General features: G+C 43.1%; 1 protein-coding gene across 1 annotated transcript in view; it reads right to left on the bottom strand.

Moving 5' to 3' along the window:
• lrrc75ba (leucine rich repeat containing 75Ba) overlaps nt 1-9,418 on the bottom strand; it is a 56,282-nt gene extending 46,864 nt beyond the window's left edge. Inside the window, exon 1 of the mRNA XM_037536052.1 lies at nt 8,821-9,418. Coding sequence (XP_037391949.1) covers nt 8,821-9,096 — 276 coding nt within the window. The 5' untranslated portion in view covers nt 9,097-9,418. The remainder of the gene's footprint in view (nt 1-8,820) is intronic.
• Nucleotides 9,419-13,437: the final 4,019 nt, after the last annotated feature.

The following is a 13,437-nucleotide window of genomic DNA, read 5'->3' as shown; positions in this document are numbered from 1 at the left end:
TTTAAAAAGTTGACAGGCATGTGATGAAAGTCGACTCGACATCACCTGATCACTGATGAGGTCATGAATAAATTCACAGGAGAATGGAATGCTGCACAAAAGGTGACTAAAAACTTCACAAGCCAGCAGACCACGACGAGCCCTGGATCACATCGCTAGCCTTCAGGGAACTGGAAATACACACCCCGGGAATCTCTCAAATCTGTATCCGACTTGGGCGCACCACAGGCGACTTTACTGAGACGCTGTATCTCAGGGAAAATAAAACTAACCGACTTCTAACCGTGTTCTGCCCCCTTCCCAACACCACATGACTTTTTATTGTAGTCTTCCGGAAACCAAAGACAAGAATATTCACTCTTTGATATTTGAAGCTCTGAAGATCAGTGGAGAAATGTTACAATGTGGCCACAAGTCGGGAGAGCGTGACTGCGTTTTCCGGCAAACCCTGGATTGCATTACTAGCACTCAGGAAACTGGATAGACACCCTGAAGTCACCTGACTCCTCACCTGTTGTCTCCTCTGAGGCATCCATGTGGTTAGTGTCAATCATATGATCAACATGGTAGCTGGGGGCAGTCGTGGGCTGGAGGTCAGGGAACTGGCCCTGTAACCGCAAGGTCGCCGGTTCGATCCCCAGTGCCGACAGTCCATGACTGAGGTGCCCTTGAGCAAGACACCTAACCCCCCCCAACTGCTCCCCGGGCGCTGTGGATAGGGCTGCCCGCCGCTCCGGGCAAGTGTGCTCACTGCCCCCTAGTGTGTGTGTTCACTAGTGTGTATGTGGTGTTTCACTTCACGGACGGGTTAAATGCAGAGGTGGAATTTCCCCATTTGTGGGATTTAAAAAGTACCTCTTAACTACTCGACATTAACGCCAACTACATTTAGTTTTAGTTAGGATTAGGATGATAAACTGCTCATTACCGGGACACCAAGAGGAAAACACCACAGTGGCTTGTATTCCAAAGCAATTTGAGAATGAAGGTTCCTTCTTAATCCACTGAAGTGCTAATCCAGCTAAGCAGCACGGGTGGGGATATGATTAATTGGATGCGCACACTAACAACGTAAGACCAAGTGCAGTGGGTGATTCCGAGTCTGTAAAACCTGGACTAAAGGGAGTAGGGTGGTCCACACAGCTGGCGATGGAAAACTCAATCCTCGTGTTGTTTTTCTTCAGTCACCAAACATTTCAGTCAAAAACCAAGTCTATGAACAAAGTTAATGAGGCCTAAATGAAATCTAGGGTTGAGTTAGGATGAAGCCACAAAATGAATAGAACAAAGAAGACGCACAAACAGAATACGGCACCATTCAGGGGCCGCATGGGTAACAGGAATGATCCGATGTGGGAATTTTCATTTTGTGTCTATGTTGCTGTTGTCGGAAGAAAACCTTGCAGCTCTTTTTGACATTTATCACTTTTCAACATAATTCGAAAGCACCTGTTGCCCTTTGCACTGTATGCAAGTGTCATGATGAATGGACCAAAATGACTTGGGGAAAAATTCCGGCTCCACTGACTTACATTAAAAGGAAAGTAGATTTTTCTTCTTCTCATAAAAAAAAATAACCATTTTGGAGATACAAGGTTTTCTTCCGACAGCAGTGACATGATATCTATAAATGTAGATATTTGCATATAAATCAAGTAAGAATTAGGACAACCATCTGAATTAGCATTACAGAAAAAGTATCCTTCATCCTATAAAACGGAGTAAAACAAATAAAGTTGAAATATTTTAGTCCAGTAATCAGCCAATGACAAATACAGTGTCTATCTTCAATCTAAACTGTTCTACAGTTTCTCATTAGGCTGAATGAATAACCGGCTCTAAATGTAGGTATTGTGATATAATCCGAGTCCGTTCTACAGTTTCTCATTAGACTGAATGAATAACCGGCTCTAAATGTAGGTATTGTGATATAAACCGAGTCTGTTCTACAGTTTCTCATTAGACTGAATGAATAACCGACTCTAAATGTAGGTATTGTGATATAAACCGAGTCTGTTCTACAGTTTCTCATTAGACTGAATGAATAACCGGCTCTAAATGTAGGTATTGTGATATAAACCGAGTCTGTTCTACAGTTTCTCATTAGACTGAATGAATAACCGGCTCTAAATGTAGGTATTGTGATATAAACCGAGTCTGTTCTACAGTTTCTCATTAGACTGAATGAATAACCGGCTCTAAATGTAGTTATTGTGATATAAACCGAGTCTGTTCTACAGTTTCTCATTAGACTGAATGAATAACCGGCTCTAAATGTAGGTATTGTGATATAAACCGAGTCTGTTCTACAGTTTCTCATTAGGCTGAATGAATAACCGGCTCTAAATGTAGGTATTGTGATATAAACCGAGTCTGTTCTACAGTTTCTCATTAGGCTGAATGAATAACCGGCTCTAAATGTAGGTATTGTGATATAAACCGAGTCCGTTCTATAGTTTCTCGTTAGGCTGAATGAATAACCGACTCTAAATGTAGGTATTGTGATATAAACCGAGTCCGTTCTACAGTTTCTCATTAGAATGTATGAATAACCGGCTCTAAATGTAGGTATTGTGATATAAACCGAGTCCGTTCTACAGTTTCTCATTAGACTGAATGAATAACCGACTCTAAATGTAGGTATTGTGATATAAACCGAATCCATTCTACAGTTTCTCATTAGACTGAATGAATAACCGACTCTAAATGTAGGTATTGTGATATAAACCGAGTCCGTTCTACAGTTTCTCATTAGGCTGAATGAATAACCGACTCTAAATGTAGGTATTGTGATATAAACCGAGTCTGTTCTACAGTTTCTCATTAGGCTGAATGAATAACCGACTCTAAATGTAGGTATTGTGATATAAACCGAGTCCGTTCTACAGTTTCTCATTAGGCTGAATGAATAACCGACTCTAAATGTAGGTATTGTGATATAAACCGAGTCTGTTCTACAGTTTCTCATTAGACTGAATGAATAACCGACTCTAAATGTAGGTATTGTGATATAAACCGAGTCTGTTCTACAGTTTCTCATTAGGCTGAATGAATAACCGACTCTAAATGTAGGTATTGTGATATAAACCGAGTCTGTTCTACAGTTTCTCATTAGGCTGAATGAATAACCGACTCTAAATGTAGGTATTGTGATATAAACCGAGTCTGTTCTACAGTTTCTCATTAGGCTGAATGAATAACCGACTCTAAATGTAGGTATTGTGATATAAACCGAGTCTGTTCTACAGTTTCTCATTAGGCTGAATGAATAACCGACTCTAAATGTAGGTATTGTGATATAAACCGAGTCTGTTCTACAGTTTCTCATTAGACTGAATGAATAACCGGCTCTAAATGTAGGTATTGTGATATAAACCGAGTCTGTTCTACAGTTTCTCATTAGGCTGAATGAATAACCGACTCTAAATGTAGGTATTGTGATATAAACCGAGTCCATTCTACAGTTTCTCATTAGGTTAAATGGGATTTTTACCAGCATTTGGCAAAGCTTGTCCAACTGGAGCTAAGAAAGGACAAATTTGTTGGCAGAGCATGTTTCACCTGGTCAGGCTACAGACAATAACTAAGTTCACTTTTTGACTGAGCCTGACTTTGGACACCATGAACTGCTGATGACTACAGGGCTGTAAAAACACACTGGAGCGCTTAATAGTTCACACTTGACACACATCAAATTAACTGTCTATAAGAATAAAGGAAAAAAATTGCAAAACTGGCTCCAAGACTCAAGAAAATTTCTTCACCCACATGTCCAACAGGCTAATTATAGCTCCTCATTTGAATCAAATTTTAAAGCCTTATTACTTTTTGCTTATTAACCACAGCCTTAAATTAGGTCTCGGTCAGGTCTTGTGTTTCTGCTTGTGATCCTATGGTTTTGTGTTTCCTGTCTTCGTGTTGGTCTCTATCGTTTTGCGTTTTTAAAATTTTTAAGCATCTTTCGAAAGCATCTAGGAAAGGCTTTCTAGGTAAGTGTAATGTACAATCCCATTTCCAGAAAAAGTTGGGATGCTGTGAAAAAATGCAAATGATGTGCAAATTATTTAAACCCTATATTTCACTGAAAAAAAAGCACAAAAACAACATACCAGGTGCTGAAAATTTGAAATGTGTTTTTTAAAAAATATTTTGAATTTGATGCCAGCAACATGTTCCAAAAAAGTTGGGATGGGGGAACAAAAGGCTGGTAAAGTTGTGTGATGCTAAAAAAGAAACGCCTGGTGGTTGATTGACAGCAGGTTAGTAATCTGATTGGGTATAAAGAGCAGCTCAGAGAGGCGGAGTCAGAAGTAAAGAGGAGGAGGGGTCACCACTCTGTGAAAGACTGCACCTTCAAATAGAGCAACAACTCAAGAAGAACGTTCCTCAACATAAAACAGCAAAGAGCTTCTGCTTTTCATCGTCTACGGTGCAGAATATCATTAAAGACTCAGAGAATCTGGAGAAATCTCTGTCTGTGAGGGACGAGGCTGAACACAAGTATCTGCTGGCCGTGATCTTTGGGCCCTCAGGCAGCACTGCATTAAAAACAGACATGATTCTGTAGTGGAAATCACTGCATGGGCTCAGAAACACTTCTGAAAACCACTGACTGTGAACACAGTTCATCACTGCATCCACAAACGCTGTTAAACTCTAAAACACAAAGAAGAACCCAAATATAAACAGGATCCAGAAATGCTGCCACCTTCTCTGGGCCTGAGCTCATTTAAAATGGACTGAGGGGAAGTGGAAAAGTGTCCGGTGGTCCGACGAATCAACATTTGAAATTCTTTATGGAAATCATGGACACTGTGTCCTCCGGGCTGAAGACCCCTCAGCCTGTTATCAGTGCCCAGTTCTAAAGCCAGTATTCATGATGGTTTAGGGGGCATTAGTGCACATGGCGTGGGTGACGTGCTCATCTGTGAAGGCCCCATTAAAGCTGAATGATATAAACATGTTTTATCAACATCTGCTGCCGTCCAGACGACGTCTTTTTCAGGGAAGGTCTTGATTATTTCAGCAGGACGATGTCAAACCACATTCTGCATGTATTACAGCAGCAGTGCTCCGTATTAAAAGAGTCAGGGTGCTAAACTGACCTGCCTCCAGTCCAGACCTAATGCACCATTTGTTGCATTATGAAAAGAAAAATATGACAAATGAGCTCCTGAAACTGAAGATCAGCTGAAATTCTGAATCAAACAAGAACAGAAAACATTTCACTGTCAGAGCTACAGCAGCGTCTCCTCAGTTCCCAAACACTGACAGAGCTGTTAAAGAAGAGGTGATGGACTCAGCGGTGAACAGAACCCGTCCCGACTTTTTAGGAACATGTTGTTGGCATAAAACCCAAAATGGGCATATATTTAAAAAAAAAAAAAAAACAAAAAAAATTTCTCAGTTTCAATATTTGATTTGTTGTCTTTGTACTATTTTCAATGAAACCTAGAGTTGAAATGGTTTGCAGATCATTGAATTTTGTTTTTTATTTACATAAACAACTGGTGGTTATGGTGACCGTAAAAGGAGCTGCCAGTAGGAGGAAATCAAACAAATGGCATCCACTTTGTGACCAAGAACAGAGCATAAAAACAAGTCATGAGACAACAACGGTGATGCGACATCTTACTTGATGCAAGATTTTCACGGTGACGTTCTGCAGTGCTGGTAAAGTGGGTTCTGCGCAGGGCCACGTTAGGCCACCATTTAAACAGCTACAGAGCACAGAGCTGCGAGGACAGACGCCCGGCTGGGGTTACATGCGTTTCTGTCCCAATGGGATCAGCAGAGCTCACGTCCTCTGCTAATGTCATGTGACCAGCCGAGCACCAGTAGTAGGAGTTCACACGGCAAGCGGCGAAGACGCGGCGTGTCAGACGGAGCTCGGTTTAAGCTTTCGGGACGCAGTCGCAGCATGAGCAGCCCTGAAATGACTCACTGAGACACAGCAGGAGGAGAGAGCGTGAAGGAAGCTGAGAGAACATTCTGTCTGGATTTAAATCACATCCTTATTGCTGAAGATGGTGCCACCACAACTACATCAAAGTCACGTCCACTACCTTCCTGCTCACTCCTGCGTCCCGGTGCTTGTGTGAGTGCATGTAAATGTAGCTATGATTCACTTCACCCACCCCTGGCTTAAAGGGGCCGTATCACTTTCATTCATTTCCTATGTCCTGTTCTGATATGAGTTTATATATATTGCTGTATACATCCTGCCTGATGCATAACATTATGACCGTTTCTACACTCACCGTCCATTTTATCAGCTCCACTTACTGTATAGCTGCACTCTGTAGTTCTACAGTTACAGACTGTAGTCCATCTGTTTCTCTGATACTCTGTTACCCTGTTCTTCAGTGGTCAGGACCCCCATGGACCCTCACAGAGCAGGTACTGTTTGGGGTGTGGGTCATAAACGTTATAAACTTTCATTACGGCACAGATGCACGCACTTAATATCCGATAGGGAACGTAATCAGATACGGCCGTTTACAGGCCAGTATTCCTATTTCGCTGTTTATATACAGGATTACGCACCTCGTTCCGTCACACAGAAACCGCACTCGGAACTGTTCGGAAACCCGAAAATGGGCAAAGAACTAAACCAAAAATTTCTCAGTTTCAATATTTGATTTGAAGTCTTTGTACTATTGTCAATGAACTCTAGAGTTGAGATGATTTGCAGATCATTGAATTTAGTTTTTATTTACATAAACAACCGGTGGTTATGGTGGCCGTAAAAGCTGCCAGTAGGTGGAAGTCAAACAAATGGCGTCCAGTTTGTGACCGAGAACAGAATAAAAACAACAGTCATGCTCGTCATCGGAGATTCCAGACAGCGACGGTGGTGTTCTGGCATCAGATCAGCCGTTTACAGCCATTATTCTCCTATTTCGCTGATTATTTACAGGATTACGCGCCTCGTTCCGTCAGACAGAAGCCGCACTCGGAACTGTCTATCGGTCTAGTTGATTCCGTCGGAGGTGCTGACACGGACGTGTTCTATTCCGAATGAGCGACTAGTCCGACTAACACCGCATTATCAGGCTGCATGTAAACGTGGCTACTCTTTAAGGCCCTTCTACACACAGCCAATCGACTCGCAGGTAAACTGAGAAACCTGCGACACAAATCAGCGAAAATCTGAATTATACACTGTGGTTCTGACCACTGAGTGTGCGTTTGGGGCAAATACCTACCAAAATGCGATCCTGGCCGATTCTGATCGTGCACTCCAGAGTAAACTGGACGTCCCAGGAGACCAGAGGAGGATATTAAAAATGTTTGTATGTTACTAAACTTGAGTGCTGCATTAAACATTCAGCAAAGCTCGAATGAAATATGAGATATTAATGTGATAAAAACACGGCTTAAAAACTGACCAGCCCTGTCTGAGAACGGTGTGGGCGTGGCCAATGAGCAGCCGGCCCCGCCCCCCAACAAAACTAGCTTTTATATGACGTTAACTGGACAGAACAGGTCACGGACAAACGGACCGAACAGCGTTGGTGCTGGATAAACGAGTGAACCAGCGACAGGTGGTCTAAAGGTGGTCTACCTCACTAGCTTTTAGTTAGGCTGGGTCAGCTTAAGCTCACCAAGCTTCTCTGACGCAAAGCGTTCTGTGGGCCAGAGACGGAGCCTTGTGATCGGTCGTGGGAATACTTACGGAAGCACTATCCAAGATCAGGACCGCCCAGTTCACGTCAAGAGATGCAGAAACATATGGGGCCATTTATTGGTCAGTGGAACAGTATTCACAGGGTTAACTGACTACCGCTCGCCTGCAAGAACAAGAAGAACCTAGTAAGAAAGAAAACACAGATTTAGGTTCCCTGAGTCTAAATATCTCAAACCTCCATCCACAAACGGAACCTGCAAAACCGGTGGATTCAAATGCAACGTTTCTGTCACATTAACCAACACATACATCTGTTTACTCAGCCCGCAGCGATTCAGAGCAGAACACGGGCACTGACAGATCATCTCCGGCCACTTCTGCCAGTTCTGAAGTCGTTCTTCCTCACAGTGACTCTTCCCACCATTCTGAGGACTCGGTGTGAAACCCATGGCCATACATCGAGACACGTACACACGACCAGCGTTCCCGTGACCTCGTGCTCCCCTTGTGTCTCTCTGTGTTAAGTGCTGTGCTGTCATATCAGCCTCACCACGTCCCTGATTTCAGCTCGGCCTGTCCAGGCTGCGGGAGATTCAGGAGAGCTGGAAGGTTCTTCTGAGCAAGGTGACACACTGCAGCGCCTCAGAGAGGCAGGGCAGAACCGCGTACGTGGAGAGAGCCCCGCTCCGTGCCACTCTTGCTGGTGCAGCCTGGGAAACACTGTGATTTGTGCACAAAAACAATAACCAGCGCAGGCCGGTGGTGCAGGAGGCGATGAAGCTGCTGGCAGAACATTCGGAACATGCAGTGGGCACTGAGTGCATGGGGGGCTAGAACAACGACAAAAGCCTTCAACAACATCATGACAGGAGACCTCAAGTGCTTGGACCCCTGCAACGTTTCGGAAACGCAATATGCACTGGAACAGCAACAATGGCTTGAAAGAGACGGTTCTTTAAGGGTGAAAAAAAGGTTCTATTTAGAACCATAAGTTCCAAACAGAACCATCTTGTGCCTACATGGTTCTCTGCATAGTGAAACGTGTTGTGTATATATATGGTTCTATATAGTTCTTGTACTACACGTTCTACATAGGAAACACATACCACACATCCCATCATGCACAGAACCATTTAAGCCTGAAACCTCATGGTTCTAAGTAGAACCACTGCCGTTACTAAAGCGCTCACCTTCCTCAGCCGCCTGAGCACGTCTGTAGCCTCCTCGATCTTCTTCTGCCGCAGGAACTGCTGGATCTCCCGGATCCAGGCGACCCTCCTGGCGTAGGGGCTCGGGTCGCTCCGGCGGAGCATCCCGGGGAGTCTGTCCGGTCTGAGCAGCATGAAGTCGGCGCTGCCTCGGCTGCCGCTCCGCTCTCTCTCCCCGGTGCTGTCCAGATGTCTCCGGCGCTTCGCCGAGAACCCGTCGTTGTCCAGGCTGCTTTGGCGGCTCAGTCTCGAACCCATGTTTTCATATTTCTCACATAAAAACACGGCTTTTGTTTTCCTTCCACCTCAGAGAGACGGAGATGACGCCCAGGCTAACGGCTCTCCCTCCGACAGACTGGCGGAACTTGGCTAGCTAACGGTAACGTTACTCGCCCGCTCGGTCCTATTTTCAGCGATTCGTTTAGTCAAAACACCACAAAATCAGCCTCGCAGCGTCTCCGGGGATCTCACAGCTAAATTCACGAGGTAAACCGTCATCGTAATGTTTGTGTTTATTCACCTTTGTCTGTTTTTCGAGGTGACGGCAGCCTCATCCCCCGAGTTGGTATTCAGCAGACGACCTTACTCGCAGCAGTGCTGCTATTTATGTGTTTCTTTCCCACCCGTATTCCGACAAACCCCGCCCCCCCAGAAATCACTCACTTTTTATTTTATTATCGCTGTAAAAGTATGTCATTATTAATTTAGCAATGTTTTAAACCGATTATGAATAAATAACAATGATATATAATAATAATAATAATATAAATTTAATTAACCATTCAATATTTTACAATACGTCCTTTATCACTTACAGTAATACATATGTAACAATATTTAAGTATTAAGAAATATTTTACAATTATGAATACATAACATTGTAATACAAAATATTTATTTTATTAATTGAAGAATAAATATTTTTAAATTACCATGGTCAGAGTTAGGTATTTTGTTTTACTGTATAAATATGTATTTACTAACTTCATGAATAATTAAGAATGTTATACAGTAGTAGTAGTAGCAGAAATAATGATAATAATAATAATAATAATCCAAAGCTATTCCCTAACTACACTTGTACACTGTAAATGTACGTATGTAAAAAAAAATATCAATTAAATAATATAATGATCAATACAAGTTTCTTAGACATTAACTAAAATAGTGTCTGATATTTACATATCAGAAATAAAATAAAATATTAAAATCATTAACAATCATTTCCTAACATTTTTCACTTCATGCAAAAAAAACACTTATGAAAATTACATTTACATTTTTTTTTTTAATTGTTTTAAAAAATGACTACTAATCTTTTTTTCACACTTCTCTAAAGGAATATATATTTCAAAACGTCCTGCGACTAAATTAGCCAACTGGAGTTACAAGCCGCTAATTTGCATCCTCCTGAGGCGGCAGCCAATCAGAAACGGGATAAACCCAGACGATCCTCGCGCAGAAGGAAAATGAAGAACTACGAGCCAATCGACGCACAAGGCGGGAAACTACCAGCCAATCCCAGCGAAGGTCTCCTCCGCAGCAACTTTCCACTCGCGGGCTCGAACTGCGAGCCAATCCTTGTGCTCCGGGCTGGAAATGACAACCAATCAGCGGAGGAGGCGGGAAACTACCGGCCAATCGTAGCGCGGGTCTCCATAGCAGCAGTAGCTACAGCAACAGCACCTAGGCGGCTAAGCCGAGAGCGGCGGCTGCTGCTTTGTTATGGTGCTCGTTTTCCAGTTGACTGGTTTTGTGAAGCCGCAGTTGTGCGATCAGCGATCCAACATATGTTCATTTTGACTTTAGGTTCTATTACAGAATGTCTGTAGTCCGCATGTTCAGTCCTGACAGGCACAACGAACCTAAACATCCATGTCCCGTCCAGGCGTGTCGTTCTTCCCTGGCGGGTTGTTATGGCTGCTGGGGAAGATGTGAAGGCTGTGCTGGGGAAATAAGTCAGACAGAGAGGCGAGAGCCTCAGCCAGCTGAGATCCGTGTGACCTTAAAACACTGAGTCAGGACTTGAGGCTGAGCACTGGAAGTCTAATAAGGCCTTTGCTTCACGCTCAGCCCTCAGACTGGCCAATGCTGCAGAGATGGTGTTATATAAGAGCCAGTTGGGCCCATCTGAGGGCTCCGTTAATGAGTTCTCCTTCTCCGACCTCGTTCACGCTGTTTGTTTGCTTTTAATCTAGTTACAATCTGCTTTGCTTCTTTTCTACATGAGCAGTAGCCCATTCCTCTTAATGAGCTGTGCTGACCAGTGCGATCCGTCCGGCAGTGAGGAAACATGCCAACACTTCCCTATAACATTGTGACCGAGAAGGAATTCCGTAGAGTTTTTCATTTTTCTGCACATTTAAATACCTACAGAGTCCTTCAGAGTGGTTGGGTGTTCACCGTGGTGGACAGGCAGGGTGTTGTCAGGCAAAATAGTCCCCTGAGAAAACTTAGGCCTGTTTTATTTTCAGATTTTCCACCATTTTTCCGTCATTGCCGTTCCATATGAGCTCAGAAGGGTCGTGCAGGTTCTCTGGTGGTTCTGGATGGTAAATAAAGTGTCTATATCTGTGTTGCAGTCATGGCGACGTCTGGTTCCCATCACCACCATGGGAAGACGTCTGAACTGATTCACACCAAACCGCTCTGAACCTCTGATTACATCTAAACACTGGGTTATTCAGAGATTAGGAAATATAATCAGACGCCGAGTTCTGATTTAAGGACTCGGTTGGTTGAACTAAGTTAGGAAATGTGTCAAATCTCGTCAGCCTCATTGCGTCTCCAGAAAGCTAAACCAGGCCTAAAGACTGACTGAAAGTGACATGGACTGGTTTACTCTCACGTGGAATTGTTTAACTGGGCTTAACGTGTCTTCAAGAAGCCAGATCACCACTGTGCTACAGCATGTGGTCACAACGGTGTCCTCATCATCATGTCTTTCGGAATGACTAAGAGTGACGCAGACTGTTTCCTCACTAATGACACGTTTGGATGGGCTTCAGAAAAGGGCTTGGCCTAATAAAGGGGTATTTAACACCTTGTCTCACCTGTCTGTTCCACACTGCACTGCTGTGGCCGCACAGGGCCGGTCTACAGGTACTCGGGGTAAAGTGTAATGAGCTCCGGGTTCGTCTGTGAAATTAATTTAGCGTCCGTTCCTCCAGGACGGGATACCCAGGCTGTAGGGAAGTGTAAGCGAGGCAGCGTCGTGTTTGACTTGAGGGAGGACGGCGATGACGAGGTAAGAACCGAGGATAACATTGATGGAGCGTGGTGCTGCATCGAGTTCAGACTGAGTGAAATCACTGTTCTCTCCAGTGGTGAGACTCTGTGTGACCTGCATTGGAATCAGTGCATTTCTCCTCATTGCCTTTCGTCCTAACTCTGCCCACATTGTCAGTCCTTTGATTTTCATAGATAGAAAGACTTTAGATTTTAGACTCTGCTTATTATATGGGCAGTGAATCCGTGCAAAGCAGAGGTATGTGGAGTAGCCTAAACCTGGACACTGCAAAAAAAAAAAAAAAAAGTGATATCTTGCCAAATGAAATCATCTTAAATTTACTCGTGAGTATATTTGATCTACTAAGAGTGTTTTATTCTGCTAGCAAACGCAGAAAGCGTCCAATTCTTTAGTATAAATACAAATGTTCTTTAAACGCTCTTAAAAATTATGTTTTTTCAAGGGTTCTTTAGTAAAGACAATGGTTCTATATGGCTTGTTGAACTCAAAGAGCCCTTTGCATGCTGAAATGATGTAGAATGTGTTGTTTATGGTAGAACCATATGGTAGTATGGTATAAGGGCTCGGTATAGCACCCAAAAGGGTTCTGCTGTTGTTACGAGGTTAAGCTTGTAACAGTTTTTGGAGCTATGTAGAACCATATACAGCATGGTCTCAACCAATTTGAAGAAGTGTTTCCATATAGAACCATTGTCTTTATTAAAGAACCCTTGAAGAGCCATCTTTTTAAGGAGTGTAGTAAAGGGAATGATTCTACGTAGAGCCATTTTCATGCTTAAAGGGTTCTTTGCATGGTGCAACGGTTCTTCAACAGTTCTCCAGATTGATGGAGAATGTGTTGTATATGGTTCAGTGTAGAACCATGGTCGCAACCAATCTGAATGTTTACATATAGAACCATTGTCTTTACTAAAGAACCCTTGAAGAACCATCGTTTTTAAGACTGTAGTAAAGGGAATGATTCTACGTAGAGCCATTTTCATGCTTAAAGTCTTCTTTGTAACGGTGCAATGGTTCTTCGGGTTGATGGCGAAGGTGTTGTATATGGTTCTGTGTAGCATCCTAAAGGGTTCTGCTGTTACACTCTTGACGTAACAATAACAGGATACTTTGTGGTGCTATGAAGAGCCATTTTCACAAAGGTGCTACATAGAACCATATACAACACCTTCTCTACCGATCTGTCTTTACTGAAGAACCCTCGAAGAACCATCTTTTTTAAGACTGTAGTAAAGGGAATGGTTCTATGTGGACCCATTTTCGGTTCTTTGCATGGTGTAATGGTTCTTCAGATTGGTGGAGAATGTGTTGAATATGGTTCTACATAACATCCTAAAGTGTTGTGCTGT

Source organism: Pygocentrus nattereri, chromosome 29, assembly GCF_015220715.1.
Source record: "Pygocentrus nattereri isolate fPygNat1 chromosome 29, fPygNat1.pri, whole genome shotgun sequence".
In the NCBI taxonomy this organism is placed as follows: domain Eukaryota; kingdom Metazoa; phylum Chordata; class Actinopteri; order Characiformes; family Serrasalmidae; genus Pygocentrus; species Pygocentrus nattereri.
Note: the sequence above shows the minus strand (reverse complement) of the source record. Positions and strands in the feature narration are given on the sequence as shown.